The sequence below is a fragment of the Gossypium hirsutum genome, chromosome D06, assembly GCF_007990345.1.
Source record: "Gossypium hirsutum isolate 1008001.06 chromosome D06, Gossypium_hirsutum_v2.1, whole genome shotgun sequence".
NCBI lineage: Eukaryota > Viridiplantae > Streptophyta > Magnoliopsida > Malvales > Malvaceae > Gossypium > Gossypium hirsutum.
The window spans coordinates 55,477,341-55,493,989 of NC_053442.1; the positions used below are offsets into that span (position 1 = coordinate 55,477,341).

The 16,649-nt window shown below is 35.4% G+C and overlaps 1 protein-coding gene across 2 annotated transcripts; it reads left to right on the forward strand.

The window, feature by feature from the left end:
• Window positions 1-2,057: 2,057 nt before the first annotated feature.
• LOC107900610 (SWR1 complex subunit 2) lies at window positions 2,058-16,354 on the forward strand. 2 transcript variants are annotated; one of them, XM_016826272.2, is made up of 13 exons: window positions 2,058-2,421; window positions 2,543-2,612; window positions 2,868-2,939; window positions 3,084-3,127; window positions 3,210-3,465; window positions 6,445-6,520; window positions 6,607-6,726; window positions 6,851-6,919; window positions 13,144-13,186; window positions 13,982-14,047; window positions 14,468-14,665; window positions 15,780-15,939; window positions 16,127-16,354. In XM_016826272.2, the coding sequence occupies exons 1-11, from the start codon at window positions 2,354-2,356 to the stop codon at window positions 14,655-14,657; spliced, it is 1,074 nt and encodes a 357-aa protein (XP_016681761.2). In that variant the 5' UTR covers window positions 2,058-2,353; the 3' UTR covers window positions 14,658-14,665; window positions 15,780-15,939; window positions 16,127-16,354. The 2 variants fall into 2 exon arrangements, with proteins under 2 accessions (XP_016681761.2, XP_040951842.1); XM_041095908.1 differs by having other exon boundaries at window positions 2,087-2,421; window positions 15,867-15,939.
• The last annotated feature ends 295 nt before the right edge of the window (window positions 16,355-16,649 follow it).

The following is a 16,649-nucleotide window of genomic DNA, read 5'->3' on the forward strand; positions in this document are numbered from 1 at the left end:
TCTTAATCTATTTTATGGTTTATCGTAATACAGTAATTAATTATTACTACTTAGACTTATTATTGTAAAAAGCTTTTCATAGTTTATTCCATCCTTCCTTGGGTATGATCCTTGGATACTTCCAAGTATTTCATTGTATAAACTATATTATAATTTGACCTGTGCAGTTGTGGACACCACCGTTCTCAATTCCTATATTTTTGGTATCATATTTTATTATAAACGATAACTCGTTTATAGGCAGTCAAGATGTCAATAGCAATAATAGGCAAAATTACCAAAAGAAAATAACCTATCTGAGTTAAGAAATTAGTAGCAGTAATAGGAAAATTTACACAAAAAGTTAACAAAATAAACTTTCGATTTACAATGTCATCGATGGGTCTGACACAGATGACTCTTGAGTAGAAGGCATCCATCTAATAGTGGTTGGTTTCCTTTTGAATGGAAGCTTTTTTCTTGGGGTAGCTGTTTCTTGGTGGGTTGGGGCAGCTTCTTGACGAGTTAGGGCAACCACTTGGTTATGAACACCAACTTTGTGTCTTCTGACCTAAACGAGCAAGTGAAACCCATCAAACACATTTCATATAAAAGTAAACTAATGAAGCCAATGTAGATGACTTACTGGAATGTTTGGCCGACTTCCCCTCTTCAACTCCTTTTATTGCGGCCTAATTTCTTGCATTTACTGCACTTCATTTCCACCCTTTTCTTGGTTAGCTTTGTTGTTGTTTGTGGTTCATCAGGTTCTTTCTTTCTCACCCCAGTAGGTCTGCCAAGTGACCTTCTTAATGTAGGAGGCAATATTGACAACATGTCCAACACAAACTCCCATTGCTTAGGACCCCTTATTGGCCTGATGAAGTTGGAGTAAATGACAAGCTGAGTTTGCTTGGTGTATCAAGTTTGTATATAAGTTTCAGGGTATTCATCTTTTAGATGACTGATAGCCATTGCATGCATGCAAGGGATGCAATGAGATCCCAATTCTTGCAAGAGCAAGAATTTTCAAACTAGGTCCACCACATGTTGACTACTTGGACCACATTCAACTTGAAATTTGTCCCCACCAGTATGTGATGGAGCACACCTAAAAACAATTACTAAAACATATCATACTTAAGTAAAGACAACATGTGATGAGCCCCACTAGCATGTGATGGCAGAATAAAGGTATACATATATTAAAAAAATGATCTATTTACCTCAATGAATCTTTCATATTGACATCTAACTTTTTCTTGATCTTTGGACACAAGATTCTTTTAATTTTTTTTAGGTTCTTTTTTCTTCTTGACAATCAACAACATAATCTTGATCCTAATTGTTTCCATCATGGTCAAAATGGGCTTCCCTATTGCTTCCAATATCACCTACCAGTAAGTAACATAAATGATTAGTGAGACAAGGTCCTTAATGAACTGTATATAGAAAATAAATAGGAGGCTTACCTTGTTAAAGCATTCACAAAGATTATTCACCAACATGTCAGTCTGGTTCCTAAATGAGAAGTGAGACCTTGATTAGTGAGCAGAGTTCTTTCCCTTCAACTAATCATAAGCATGTTGATTGGTATTCTTCAGTTCAGCTAGTACATTCTCAAAATCCTTTGGAGTACTTTCTCTGGCTGCTTTCCAAAGCAAAAATTTCAATTCTTTTATTTTAAAACCATCTTTCTTGAAATTGTCATGTAGGTGTCTAGTAGATTGTCTTGTTTCTACATTAGGAAACAATATGGATATTGCTACTACAAGTTCCTAAAATAGAGCAATTTCATGTTAGGACATATAAGATTGAAATTATATATATTTAAATTTTTTTTCAAAGCAAAATAAGAGGAAAAGTATAAAATACTATGACAAACTTGAATGTTAATTTATCTAGGTCCCAAAATTGTTATTTTAAAATTTTTTAATTTTTATATATTTTTAGAACTTTTTATAATTTATAATTTATATAATATTTTCTAAAATATAAAATTTGAATTTTTTATAAAAATATTTAATTTTTGAAAATTATTTACATTAATTTATTATTTGGATTATTCAAATTATTTTATTGTTTTACTATTACCCCTTCTCGCGGTATCATATGGTCTTTTCTTCACTTCAGTTCTCAAACTCAAAACACACTAAAAGTCTCCGGCATCAATCCGATCAACGCTTCCCCTTTCCGTCTTTTGTTTCTTCCTTCTAGTTTTCTTCTCCACTCTCCTCGCCGTCTTCTCCTTCTCTTTTTTGCCCCTCTTTGGCGTCACAACTGGACTTAGAACACCGATCAGAAACCACCCTCCATCTCACGTTTTCCGTTCCTCTCCGCCGGCGAAACTGGTGAAGTTTTTACTGTTGTGTCCATGGGAACCGGTAAAGAAGATACAGTCATTTTCCTGGATCGTGCTTCTCGATCAACCAGAGGGAGAAGGTGAATCTTCAACCTAATTTAAGATAGGATTCCTATCACTTAACACGGTTCTTTCTTTTTTTCAAAAAAAAAAATGTCTGGAAATAATTAATATGAAAACCCTATTATTTTCTATTTCCAGGATGACGAAGTTGCTGGACGAGGAATTTGAAGAGGACGAGTTGTTTTGGAATCAAGAAGCTTTTAAAGAGGTTCAAGCACACAGTTATTCTAGTGAAAATACTCTCACCATATTCTTAGATTATAGAATTGATGTTGATGTATTGGAATACGGGTGATTTGATGTTACCTTAAATTCGTACAAACTCTGAAACTAAGTGTTTATTTAGAGCGACAATATTGGGAGTAGCTAGAAATTATGATCACTACTTAGTTTATTAGTTTTGGTTTTGATTAAAGGATTCACAGGCATTAACCCTTTTTTCTGTTTGTGGTTCTCTCCTTAGGAGGAGAATGATGTCAATTACGAAGAAGAGCCGGAGGTTGCTGATGTGTTTGATAGTGACTTCGATGAAGATGTTTGTATTGCTCTCTTCTCTACTTTTGATTTAATTCATTTTCTATAATTACTCTTCCGTTGTAGGATATCTTTCTTAGTGCTAAGAGAACTTCACACCTTTGGTATCTTGAAAATTGACTCTCTTCTATGGCTTGGCTGCTAGGAACCTGAGCCAGATGAGGAAGTAGAAAATGAAGCAGATGAAAGGTTTAGCTTCTTTTACCTTTGTTGTATTGTATTTACATCTCCATTTCGTTGCCCTTATTTTTATATTGAATTGCCCTAGCAGGGTTCGCACAAAGAAGCGTCTGATATTTCCTGGAAAGCCTTCTATGAAGAAAAAGAAGAAAAAGAAAGTTCTTTCAAATTTAGATGGTGATTCCAAGGATGAAAATCTTACTCAAAAGACTTCCTCTACACAGCATCATGATGCCCCTGATGATGCAGAAGGTGAAAGAATTATAAGGAAATCTACAAGAACTTCAGTCATTGTTAGGCAAGCTGAGCGAGATGCGATACGTGCTGCTCTGCAGGCAACAATGAAGGCAAGTTTTTTGGTTATTTTTTTCTTCTTTTATAGGAAAATATTTCTAGTAGACATTGTTATATCAAAAATGGGAAAATAAAATGGATCATGGTATTGGTTACTGCATATATCTTTTCTAACTGATATTTATATGTGTATAAATATATATTCTTTTGTATATAGATGAGATCTAGTTTAAACTTAAGAAAAATAATACAAGAAGTGTTTTCATAACGACTGCTTTGAGTTTTATACCATTTGATGTTTGTTCTTGACTCTACTCTTGTTCTTGAACCTTTAATTTCACCGGTGAGAGACTTGGGTATATGTTGGAGGGAGCTTGGGGGGGGGGATGATTGTCTCAAAGTGCCATAGTATTTCCTAGATTCCTGATGTGTGAATTGACGTCTTTGTACAAGTAAATGACATTCCTCCCTTACTTTAAAAAAGGAAAAGAAAGAAGATAAAAGAAAGGAAACTGTAAATCAAACCGAACGGGAATCCCAATCTTTCTGAGGAAATTATTCCTGCATTTTGGCTTGGCTCCTCCAAGAAAGAAAAAAATAAAAATGGATGGATGTATAGTTTTTTGGCCACTAAGCTGAAAAGGATTAGTTTCATTGATCTTCATTCTGCCTCTCTTGCATGTAGCTATAGATTTGGATATGGATGAGAATTTCAAGTTTAGGCAAAAATCATGTGAATTGCACAATTTATAAAAATTATTAAGTTACTGGAACAATTTGCTCTCCCCCTTATTTGGTAATATTTGATAAGTGTAATCAATGCCCTAGATTAAGTTCATTGCAAGTGACAGAAAGTTATAATTTCTAAGAGACTTGTACTTATAGTGCCATGTGTCTTATCATTTTATTTATTTACTTTTTAAAATTGTAATAAGGAGCAATGGGATCTTATATCGTGCTGTGTAATTCGGTTTAATCTTATTAGTATTGAAATTTTGTTATAGATAACTTTCAGATAATTATCTCAGAAAGCATTAACCTTTGATTTTGATGTATTTTTTGGTAAATTTGATCGAATTAATGCCTTAGTGAGCGGAATAGTAATCTGATAGTGTTGAGGGTTTAAATCTTTAGTTATGGTTGTTAATTTTTATCACCCTATGTTAGAGTTACAATTGTTTGTATCATTGTATGTTCAAGTTACTATAATCAATTTGTTTGCATAATTTCATTATTGTTAAAATTAGTGATAGGTTGGAGCTAATATCTAAATTCTATTATTACTATTTAAATAATATTAATGGATATTCAAAGTGTAGGTTCTAAATTATGGTGTTTGATTTGTGAATTTAGTTAGGTTGACACCAAAAAATTACGTTTTTCCATTAAAGTATTTTGTCCTCTAAAAAAATAAAAGAAATTTATTACTCATCTTCATATGGAATGGTATTTCTATCTTCAAGTTTTGATGAAATTGTAAAAGGTTTCTCTATATTATTTTTCTATCATGTTGTCCTCACCTTTAAGCCTTATGGATTTGTGTATAAATCTTTATGCCTCAAGCATCATTTCCCATGAAGAAATTAGATTCTTGTTGTGTGTGACCCTCCCCATCCCCGCCTGCGCTGTTTTTATAGTCTTTGATCATCTTGCTCAGGTGGTAGATGTGATTTCTTTAACCAATTTGATGTTGGTTATGATTTAATATGGGTGTTCTTTTTCTGCAAATTTTGATCCAAGTAGTTTCCAAGGTTAATCACTTTGCTAAAGAATCGGTATTAATTCTGTGAAGACTGTCTAATTAATATTTCACCATGACCTCAGATTTAACAACATAATCGCACTTGTGCATACAAAGTTTTAAATCCATCCGATACTGCTATCACATCTGTTGAAAATATTGTCTTTTTATATATATTTGATGGTTTGTAATTATTTATATCAAATGATGTTAAGACGTTTTTAATTACTTGGAAATTTGATGGGCATGATCTGCTTGAATAATTTTTCTCGAAGTACCCATGTCTGGCACTTGTGTCCAACATGTGGATATGGAGTTATTACCTCTAAAGATCCTCCAAATACATGGGAAACCTTAGAAAGGCTTAACCATATCGGATACATATCTGTATCCAACACTCACACCCAAGTCCGAGTAACATAGGTATGAAACATGACGGTTGGATTAAGCGGATATATATATTCGTGTATGTGCTACATCAGCACCATACTGACTTTATAGCTCAATTCACATGTTTTCCGTTGCCTTAGACCTTGTCATGCTACTTCTAGCAACAGAGTGCAACTTTATAATCTATGAAGTATCACAAAGGTAATTGCTTCTAAACAGGCTGATGTGGCACTTACACTATTTTAATTTTTTATCTTCAGCTGATTTAATTTCCTTCCCAATATCATGGACCTGTCCAAGGGGTTGCTCATGGAAAACTGTTATTGGCTACAATATTGGTATCTTAGTTTAAGTTTAGATTATTATACATAGAATGTCCTAATAAAAATATCAAGAATTTCACACTATACTTTATGCACAAATCTGAGTGTTGGTTATCTAATTGAGCATTGAAATGCATAACTATTTATGGTCACTTGCACTTGTTTTCCCCTCCATTTGAGGTTTGCATTTTCTTTGAGACCATAATGTAGTTAGAAGCAATAAAAACACAATCACTGTCTTTTACTGAAACTTCTGTAATCCTTTGGTTGAAACTCATGAACTATTCAGAGATGTGAAACTGTCAAGTTGTATACGGTCAGAATTTGATGTATGTATATCAAATTCGTTAAGAAAGTTCATGCCAACATTCTGTTCATATTTGATGGGAATATTCTCATGACTCACTATTTATGTATGGATACTTTCAAATGTATGATTTGTAATTTCATATATCCGTATTGTTTGTGCATGTCTGTGCATGTCTGTGTGTGTATGTATTGTTTGATTGTATAATTTGGAAAGAGTAAAAATGTAGCTATGCCATGTGATTATTTATGAGGTATTTTTGAATCACCAGCCAATAAAAAGGAAAAAAGAAGGTGAGGAGAAGAGGATGACTCAAGAAGAAATGCTTTTGGAAGCAGCACAAACAGGTTCAGGCTGAAAGTTACCCTTGATGTTTGGATTTCTTAGGTTCTTATTTGATTTTAACTTGAATTTATTAATTTTAATTTTGCAGAAATTATGAACTTAAGGAATTTAGAGCGTGTTTTGGCAAGAGAGGAAGAAGTTAAGAAAAGAGCAATAATCCACAAAGCTGTTTATAGTGGTCCGCAGATTAAATATGTGTCAAAAGATGGCAAGATTCTCTTCATAGCTGTTGATTCTAGTTCTTAAATGCAACAATAATAAATACATGATTGTTGATTATTTGGAGTCTGTTAATTGAAATTATCTATACAAATCCATGCAATCTTTTGCAGGTTCTTCATATCTAGAATTTAGTAAAGGATTGACATTTCACTCAGAGCTCTCAACCACACCACTTCCATGTAAGTTGTAGGGTCGATTAACAAATTTATGATGTAGATTCTTAAAAAGTTTCTTCTTATCAAACAGATACTTTTTGTCAATCAATGGCTTTGTTCTCTTCTGGCTTTTTTCTCATTTTAGTTCCCTTGGATGTCATTTTAGTTCAAGCATTCAACAAACACAACCTGTTGAAGTTGGGGCGAATCATTATGTGGAACTAGTTGTCATATTTTTCTTTTATGTAGGGACATTAGTTTAGATCTCCACCGTTGCTAGAAGTTCAGGAAATTTTGCTTTTAGCCTAGAGCTTAGATCATTGGGGTTTTGCATAGGGGTTTTAAATTAGCATCACTCTCATTTTTTCCATCCCACCATGTGAGATAATGATGTTGCTGCAAACAAAAACAAGGAGCTCGGGGATATCATATGTAATGGTGTGATTTGTATTTTCATAATGAATGTCTTTGGTATTAAATATTATTGGTGGCTTTTGTTACCATTAGAGTTGATTTATCTGTAAATTTCTAGTGGCTGAAAATGCTGTGTAAATCACAATAAAGTTATCCAATTCTTGGGCTTATAGAAATGGACTTCAACAGATTTCTTGAAAAAGAAGTGCAAAATCCAAATTGGAATTAGTTAAAATATTTATCATGTTTTTCAGAACTAAAATAAAAAGGGGCTCCACAAGTGGTGTAGATAATGAAACGCAATTAGTTCATACCCTGATTAGTGATAAAAATAGAAACTTATACCCATCAGAAAAACTATCACCCATGAACCCAGAGGATGTGATGCAGAATACTAGAAGCTAATTATGGGATTAAATGTACTATTTTATAGGTATAGGGTTATAGTTAGTATTTTACATTTAAGTAGGGTTTAATATCTTGTTGTTTTCTGTGCCCTTTTAGATTTTGTTTTCAAGTCAAGTTTGTTTTCTTGTTTTCATGAGTTTCAAGTCAAGTTTATTGCTTTCTATTCTCCGAGATTTCAAATTAAGCTAGTTAGCTTAGTGTCCAAATTATAGGTCTATATAATTTAATGTACTCTTCTATGGATGGAATAGACTTGCATAAAATTTTAGCTTATTGTTTGTGGTTATGTGATAAAATCTTCCTTGGATGTAACTCCAAAGGACCCCTAGGTGTCGTAGGTTTTCTTTTTTCTCGGTTTGTATGATGTGATCAAAGAATCGTAGGCTTGAACTTTAAGGATCTTTTCTCTTTTCTTTACCAAAATTCTGTTTTCTGAAGAAACTCACATTATATTTAACTTAAAACCTTAGCCCTTAAACTATCCTGCATCAGTTAGTATTAGAGCCTAAAGATTTAAAATTTTTGATGTGATTCTGGGTGCTAATGGTGAAGAATGCTGTTGGAAGCTCAAAAATCGAGTAAGTTTTTGAGAAGAAAAAGAAAGAGCAGAGAAAGAGGGAAAGACGAAATAGGAGAAGAAGTCTGTTTTTCATTTAGCAAATTTTTCATAATCGACTCCTCTCACATTCATGCTTAAAAAGAAATAAAATAACAAGAAACTGACGTGGCTAATTAGGTTATACAAAACTCATCGTTTCACTAAAATGCTATGCCTTGTTTGACCCATTAATCCCTTAGGCCAAAACTATTGTTTTATTAACTTTTCTAGCTCATATCAATACTACCCTCCCAGAAGCAAATCTTTGTTCTCAAGGATGAAATTGAGGAAACTTAGCCTGCAGCAAAGACAGAGGCTCCCAAGTTGCATCCTCTGGAAAAGAGTTAATTCACTCAACTAAAATTTCGGTGACAGCTTGATTCCCTCTTTTGACAATTCTCCTATCAATAATTCTGATCGGTTCCTTCTGTAAGGCACCATGAACATCCACCAAAGGTAAGTGAGCTTGCGAAGGAGTGGACCCTATATGCTTCTTCAGCTGTGAAACATGAAAGGTCGGATGAATACGAGAACCCGAAGGTAGTCGTAGAGTGTATGCTACTTCCCCAACTTTCTTGATCACCGGAAAAGGGTCATAGTATTTAGGAGAAAGCTTTTGATTAAGGATTTTTCTGACAGTTTGTTGCCTATACAGTTGCAACTTCAGATATACCAAATCACCCACCTGAAAACTCCTCACTCCTATGTTTATCTGCAAATTGTTTCATGCAAGCCTGAGCTCTTTTTAGATGGAAGTGTAGTAATTTCCTTGTAGCCTCTCGAGCTTGCAAACTCCTATCAACCACAGCCACAGAAGAAACCCCAGCTAGGTATGGCATATGTGAAGGTCGAGATTGCCCATATAAAGCTTCACAGGGGAAGCTGGATAGAAGAATGGAAAGATGAGTTGTACCACCATTCAGCTAGTGGTAGCCAATGGAACCAATTGGCGGGAGTCTCCCCAGTCATACACCTTAAATAATTCTCGAGGCAACGAATTTACACCTCCGTCTGACCATCTGTTTGGGGATGGTAAGCTGTGGACAGCAACAGCTTGGTACTAGCTTGATGGAATAATTCCTGCCAAAATTTACTCACGAAGATTTTATCTCTGTCCGAAATGATTGAATCGGGCATGCCATGGAGTTTATAAACATGACTCATATACTCCTGTGCCACCTCCTTAGTCGTATAAGGGTGAGATAAACCCAAGAAATGACCATACTTGGTCAAATGGTCCACCACAACCAGAATGGAGTTCTTACATGAGTTCGGTAGACCTTCAATGAAGTCTAAACTAATGACTGACCAAGCCCGATTAGGAATAGGCAATGGTTGAAGAAGCCCTGGAGAAGCCACTGATTCGCTCTTGCACTTCTGACAAACCGAACATTCGCGAATCCATCTTTTCATATCCGTAGTTAACCCTTTCCAAAATAATAGACTAGTCAAACGCTTCTTAGTCACTTGCACTCCTGAGTGGCCACCAACTGCACTGGCATGGAAATGATGAAATAATTCCTGTCTTAACTGCATATTCCTACCAACCACAATTTTCCCTTTTCTTCGCAGGAAACGACCATCCCACGAATACTTCTCACTTTGAGCATTGGACTGTTGTATGTCTTGTATGATCTTTTGTAGCTTAGTATCAAGCACATAGGATTGGTGCACCTGTTGTAGCAACTTAGATATAATCGAGCTAGTCGAGAGATGAAAAAACTGACCTTGTTCCAACTGAGGCTGTTGAGATAAGGCATCAGCGACTGTTGTTAATGCCTTTCCTGTAAGCTACCTCAAAATCATAATCGAGCATTTTCGCAACCCAACGCTATTGAAACGGAGTGATGGTTGCTTGATCCGACAGAAAGCGCAAGCTTTGATGGTCAGTTCGAATTCTAAAGTGTCGTCCCACAAGATACGTATGCCACTTTCTGGCTGCTAACAAGACTGCTAACATTTCTTTTTCATCAATGGATAAAGCCTGATGTCTGATTCCCAAAGCCTTGCTAAAGAAAGCCACCGGTCTCCCTTGCTGTTGCAACACTGCACCCACTCCAATTCCACTGGCATCAGTGTCCACGACAAATTCAAGTTGGAAATTCGGTAATACAAGAACAGGTGCGGCACATAGAGCTGCTTTCAGCGATTGAAAGGCTGCTGTTGCTTGGTCAGACCAACCCAATCCATTTTTCTTTAACAAATCCGTAAGAGGTTTTGCTAACACCCCATAACCCCTAATAAACCTCCTGTAATAACCAGAAAGTCCAAGGAAGCTCCTCAATTCTTTCACCGACTGTGGAGTTGGCCAAGAAGAAATACATTCGATCTTCGACTGGTCCATAGAAATAGTACCCTCAAATAACACATGACCCAAATACTCAATTTTTGATGTTCCAAAATAGCATTTACTCCTTTTTGCAAACAACTGTTGCTCCTTTAGTATCATAAGAACTGACTTCAAATGCTTCAAATGTTCAGACCATGACCTTGAGTACACGAGTATGTCGTCAAAGAAAACAAGTACAAATTTTTCAGCCATGGTTTAAATACATTATTCATGAGGGCCTGAAAGCTAGATGGGGCATTGGTGAGGCCAAAAGGCATCACGAGAAACTCATTATGCCCCTCGTGTGTTCTGAAAGTAGTCTTGTGAATATCAGATTCCCACATTCGTATTTGATGATATCCGGATCTCAGGTCCAATTTGGAAAACACTCGAGCCTCCCCCAACTCATCAAGCAACTCTTCAATTATGGGAATGGGAAACTTATCCTTAATGGTGTGCTGATTCAATTGCCTATAATCAACACATAATCTCCAACTTCCATCATTCTTTTTGACCATCACTATAGGAGAAGCAAAAGAACTGTTGCTGTCCCTAATGATTCTAGCCTGAAGCATTTCTTGAATTAGTTTCTCCATTTCTCCTTTTTGGATGGCCGAATATCGATATGGCCGAATCTTCACTACCACTCCTTCATCTTTCAATGGAATCCGGTGATCATGCAAGCGAGGAGGTAATCCTTTTGGTATTTGGAAAACATCCGCAAAGTCCTCCAAAAACTCTTGAAGCTTGTCCTCCGAGCCATTAACTATCAAAGCTGATAGCATTATTTGGCTAGGTGAGCTCAATACCATTGCATAAGGACCCAAAGACTGCACAACGGTCGAGAAACACCTTGAATTGGAACTAGCTGCCAAGGAACCAGGAACAATTCCCTGTATAGTACAAACTTCATCCTTGATCTTAAACTGCATGGTTAAGGAGCTAAAATTCCAAATGATATCTCCTAAAACAAGTAACCATTGAACCCTAAGCACCATATCACACCCTTTTAATGGCAAAACCATGAAATCTGTTTCGAACTTGTAATTTTGGACTTCCCATGGCACCCCTTTACACATTCCCTAGTGAATAAACATTCTCCATTTGCCACCGAAACCTTCAACTGTTCTTGATGCATTACTAGCAGAGACAATCGACTAACTAATCTAGCATCAATGAAGTTATGTGTACTACCTGAGTCAACAAGAATAATGGCCAAAAGGGAACCTACCCGAGCAGCGACTCTCATAGTGTTATGGCCTTGCATGCCAGTAAGAGCATGTAATGAGATTACAAGTGACTTAGGTAGCTCCTCCTCTGTATTACTCTCTTCTAAACGATCTGAACACTCCTGAAATTCTTCCGCTTCGCTGTCAAAGAAGGGTTCTAACAACAGTTGATATAATTGAGATTTGACACATTTGTGCCCCACTTGGTACTTGGCTCCGCACCAAAAGCATAACCCCTTCTGTTTCCGCTCTGCCATCAGTGCCGGGGAAATAGAGCGAGATGTTGGTTTGCTGGCTGGAGTATTACTTCCTGATTGGGAGACTGAATCGATCTTGTAGGTGTTGAAGAATAACCCACACCAAAACTCATCGTTTTATTAACTTTTCTAGCTCATATCAAATGCAAAGCTGGAATCGAACTTTGAGGATTTCTAACAAGATCCTGAAGAAGCCAAGATGGTTTTACTAGAAAAGATAGATGCACAAAAAGAAAGAATTTTGTCCAAGGTGGCAGAGTTCAAAAATTTTTCTGCCTGAGGCAAACAACTAGGATTTTACTTTCAATTATGATTTAGTATCTTAGTGTTGTTTTGTTAACATTATTAGGTTTTGTTTCCAAGTCAAGCTTGCTTTTCCTTTATCTTGAGTTTCAAGTCACTTATGTTGTTTTCTATTTTCTTGAGCTTCAAGCTAAGCTTGTTTGCTTAGATAGAGTCCAAGTTAAGGGTGTATAAAAATTGATTTATTCTATTGAGGGAATAGACATGTTAAAAATTTTCTGCTTATTGCTTTTGTGTTTTGTGATACAATCATCCTCGGAGTGTGATTCCTGACGAACCCCAGGTTTGATAATTCCTGAGGAACCCCAGGTTTGATACTTGGCTTTTCTTCTTCTTGATTGTGTGATGCTTAAGGAACCATAGGCGTGAAGGTTAGGGATCTATCTAGTTTCTTTATCATTTTTTCTCTCAATAAATTTGGATTATAGTTGAACTTCAAACCTTAGACCCTAAGCTGTCTTGTATCAGGATGACTAAGGAGAGAACTTTCTGTTACATGATTTTCTAAATATGTGCATAATGTTTAGCATTTAACAGAATAGTGTGGATGATTCTCTAATATTTGTTATTATTATTATTATTATTATTATTATCGTTTATTATTTTTTGATTCTGGCCTTCTTGTTTAACTACGATTAGTTCTTTGCTCTATTGATATCCTTTTGATTCTTTTATTATTATTTATTTGTTTAAATTATCTTTACATCCAGACCCAGAAAAGGCCATGTGTGCTGTCACTGGATTGCCGGCGAGGTAAGAACTTATTTTCATAATGGTTATTTGAAGAAACTTGAAAGAATTCTTCTTATTGTTTCTTAATAATTCAACTTACATATATATAGGAGTGGTTGCTGTTAATAGCAAATAAAAAACTAGGGCATAATGGAAGAAAATCCTCCACTAAGGAAAAAGAAATAAAGGAGAGATTTGGCATATATTATCAGATTCTCTTTTATTATAGCATACCGAGAATAAGAGAATAAAATATAGGAAAATCCCTACAATACCTCCCTAAATAAAATCCTAAAATATCTCCCTATAAATTGATTATAGATGCTAATTTCATATTATTGCTTGATCTTTCATTCCAAAGTCTTGTTGCTGAATAAATTGTTGTCATTGCAGTATTTGGAACCAAATGGTGATTTCTTACAGTTGTACTGGAAGCACATGAAATTTCTTTTGCAGCGTTTTTTTCCATGTTTGTAAAGCATTAGTGGAATGTTTTGCCTTGCTTTTATCTTTCTTGAGTCTTATTTGGACTGTTGGCACTACTGTTAGAGATGCCATGCTCCCAGTCATGATCAATTAGTTTTCAATAGCTTCCAAATGTATGTTAGAAATGTCATTAGTTTGGGAAATACAAAAGTGAACGCCATGAATTATAGATATGTTTCTCTTGAGCTGGGAATTTCATCAAAGTTGTTACTATATAATGTTTATGATTTGGTAGAAATGTTAATTCTGTGATACTTCACATTTTAAGAGAGACAAATTTGGCTTTTTCCATCCACCGTTATTTGTTCAAATTGTGGTTTGATGTTGTAGGTACCGAGATCCAAAGACTGGGCTATGCTATGCAACAAAGGAAGCCTTTAAAATTATTCGAGAACGGTATGTCTCTATTCAGTTTTATCGGTCTCTTTTCCGATATATCACCTTGAGATATTCATTTTCTATAGTTTACATGTATTATATGTTACTTGGACTTGGGTGTGAGGTTAGACAGAGTTATTTGTTTGAAATGAGTATGTTCAATTTTTGTATGTTTGAGGATCCTAGGAGGGTCCTATCCTGGCATCCATGCTCGTAAGTGTGTTGGACATAGGTACTTATAGCAACAGAGCATTTATTTATAGTTAGCCGAGGTGCTCCTCTGTCAACCAGTTTAAGTCTTCAGCAACTTCTGATATGCTCCCCCAAATATACCAACCAAAAGGGAAATCATAACTTTTCCTTAAAAAAGAGAGGGAAGATGGGAGGGGAGTGGTTAATTTTAATTTCTTGCTGAGTTTGTTTTGCCTGATTTTGTAGTTTTCCTGATGAACATAAAAGTGCTCCCAAGAAAATGGATATGGGGGTCTTGCTTGATTCTCTGTCTGGTCAGGGTTTAATGCCCAGGCGGAAGAGATCTCACGTATCAAATAGAAGTCAAACATCACGCTTCCAGTACTTGGGGAATTTCCGCAGAACACCACCTGATGATGATGAAAGTTCAGATTAGTTGATATGGTAATTTTCTAAAATTTTCAGCGTAGATTGCGTATATTTCAGGAAGAATGTTTTTGTTGGCTTTATCTATTCTATTGCAAAGCCTCTGTATGATTGGATATTTGACAAACTAGATCACTTTCCTGTTTTTGGACTTCAAAATCTGTTTAAAGGGGAAAAGCATAAATTGAGTCAATTCTTTGAACTGACTTGGTAATTGCTAACGCTATCAGGAAGCACCTATCTTGTGGGTAATAATTTGGTCTTATTTAAATAATGAGCAACCACTCTCTCTAGAAGGTGTGGTCAAGTTAGATACAGTTTCAAACTCCATCTTGAATATAGTTATTTTGATAAAGATAACCAAATATATGTAATTGTAGGTTCCTTTATCTTTTGAAATGATTATCCTGGATATGTAAATGCATATGATGTCACAATTGTCCCTTGTCAGCATGCAGTTCTTTCAAAGAAGCTTTGTTAAAAGATTGTTGTGCTTTATTTATAAAAAATGCAGTTTCTGCATTCTTTTATTTCTGGGTACACCTTTTAGCTGTTTTATGATTTTGTTTGATTGTTAACAATATTGTGAAAGCTCAGTTATTTTAGGACATTTTCCGCTGTGTGTATGTGAATTTTGTTTGGGTTGGTTGCTGTATTGAGGTTGAGTGATGAAACTGTTGATAGGTTAGTTGGAGATGTATTTGAAAATTAAGGAAGTTGAATGTAAAGATTAAACAAGAATAAAAGAGGAACATTGTTTGTCATCCATAATATATGGTGTTCTAACCAATGTGAAACACCTAATTTTAGGTTTTTAGTTGACTTGTTAATTTGAAAACTGCTTCATGAAAGCATTAAACATGTATTTGATATCCATACAACTCTCAAATGTTCAGATTGCTATTGAAGTTTAAAATGTGCAATGTACTCAAATTTTGCTTATGTTAACTGGATTGCACATTCAACTTACTCCAATAGTAGAAAGCATGTGGAATTGCCATGTCACCACCACATGATCACCACGTCATCATGTGGGATTGAATGCTAGGACCATCATAATGTCTAATTCGATTAGGTGAATGGATTTTTTACTTATAAAAGCACTCAGTTGTTTTGAAATATTTGAACGCAGACAAGCTTTTGTAAGGGAAACTTCAAGTGAAGAATGCATGAGGATGTTTCTAGCATACTGTGGATAATATTGAATCATGGGAAGCAGGGTGTGTTCCAAGAAACACTTTATGGTGATTTGTTCTAGACTTGGAGTTATTCCGAGTGAGCTTGGTTTCAAGGTTCGAGCCTTTATCTAGGGATTCTTTCATGTTTATTGATTTATATTTTCCTATCGTGTCTAAAGTAACCGAATCTGCATGCAATGCACATTACTGTAAACTAGTTTCTTGCTCTTACATTTATTGAAGAATTTTAGTTAAACGTTCATCTTCCAATTTCTGACATGGCTGCACTTTTTCTCGCCAGATTGCAAGGAGTCATGGCTGCTGGCCTCGGGATATTTACAACTAGAGTGAGACTTAAAATTGTGTGGTAGGTTTCCCAATGTTTCAAAATATTCAAATATATGTAGATGTTCCAGGGATAATTTAACATTATTAAAGTAGGTCGATAGGAGTGTAAGCTATATATGTAGATTAAAAACCACTTTTGGCGATGAAATGCTTCAGTTAAACAATTCCTTAGTTAATTAAATTAGAGCATTGTTCTTACCCCCCCCCCCCCAAAAAAAAACAGAGTATCGTTCTGTGCTTTACCTTGCTTGGTCATTTTGAATATGCTGCTGTTATCAGTTTTGGTAATTTAGCTTACGTTCAGCTTGTTTGAGTTCAGCCGAGCTTCACTTTTCATGCCTCTTTCACATCCTTCTCCGCTTGAATTAAGGTACTTTAAATTGTAATATAGACACCAAGAACCATTTACTCACACACACATAAATTTTTTTTTTTTAGTTTTTTATTTCAGGTGTGTTGGATGTAAAATATATGCA

Bases quoted from the DNA above. Each gene is read 5' to 3' on its own strand.
- LOC107900610 (XM_016826272.2), top strand. From the start codon at position 2,354: ATGGGAACCGGTAAAGAAGATACAGTCATTTTCCTGGATCGTGCTTCT. The intron at 3,128-3,209 runs GTTTAGCTTCTT...TTGCCCTAGCAG, and splicing joins GAAAATGAAGCAGATGAAAG to GGTTCGCACAAAGAAGCGTC. The intron at 6,727-6,850 runs GCAAGATTCTCT...AATCTTTTGCAG, and splicing joins TAAATATGTGTCAAAAGATG to GTTCTTCATATCTAGAATTT.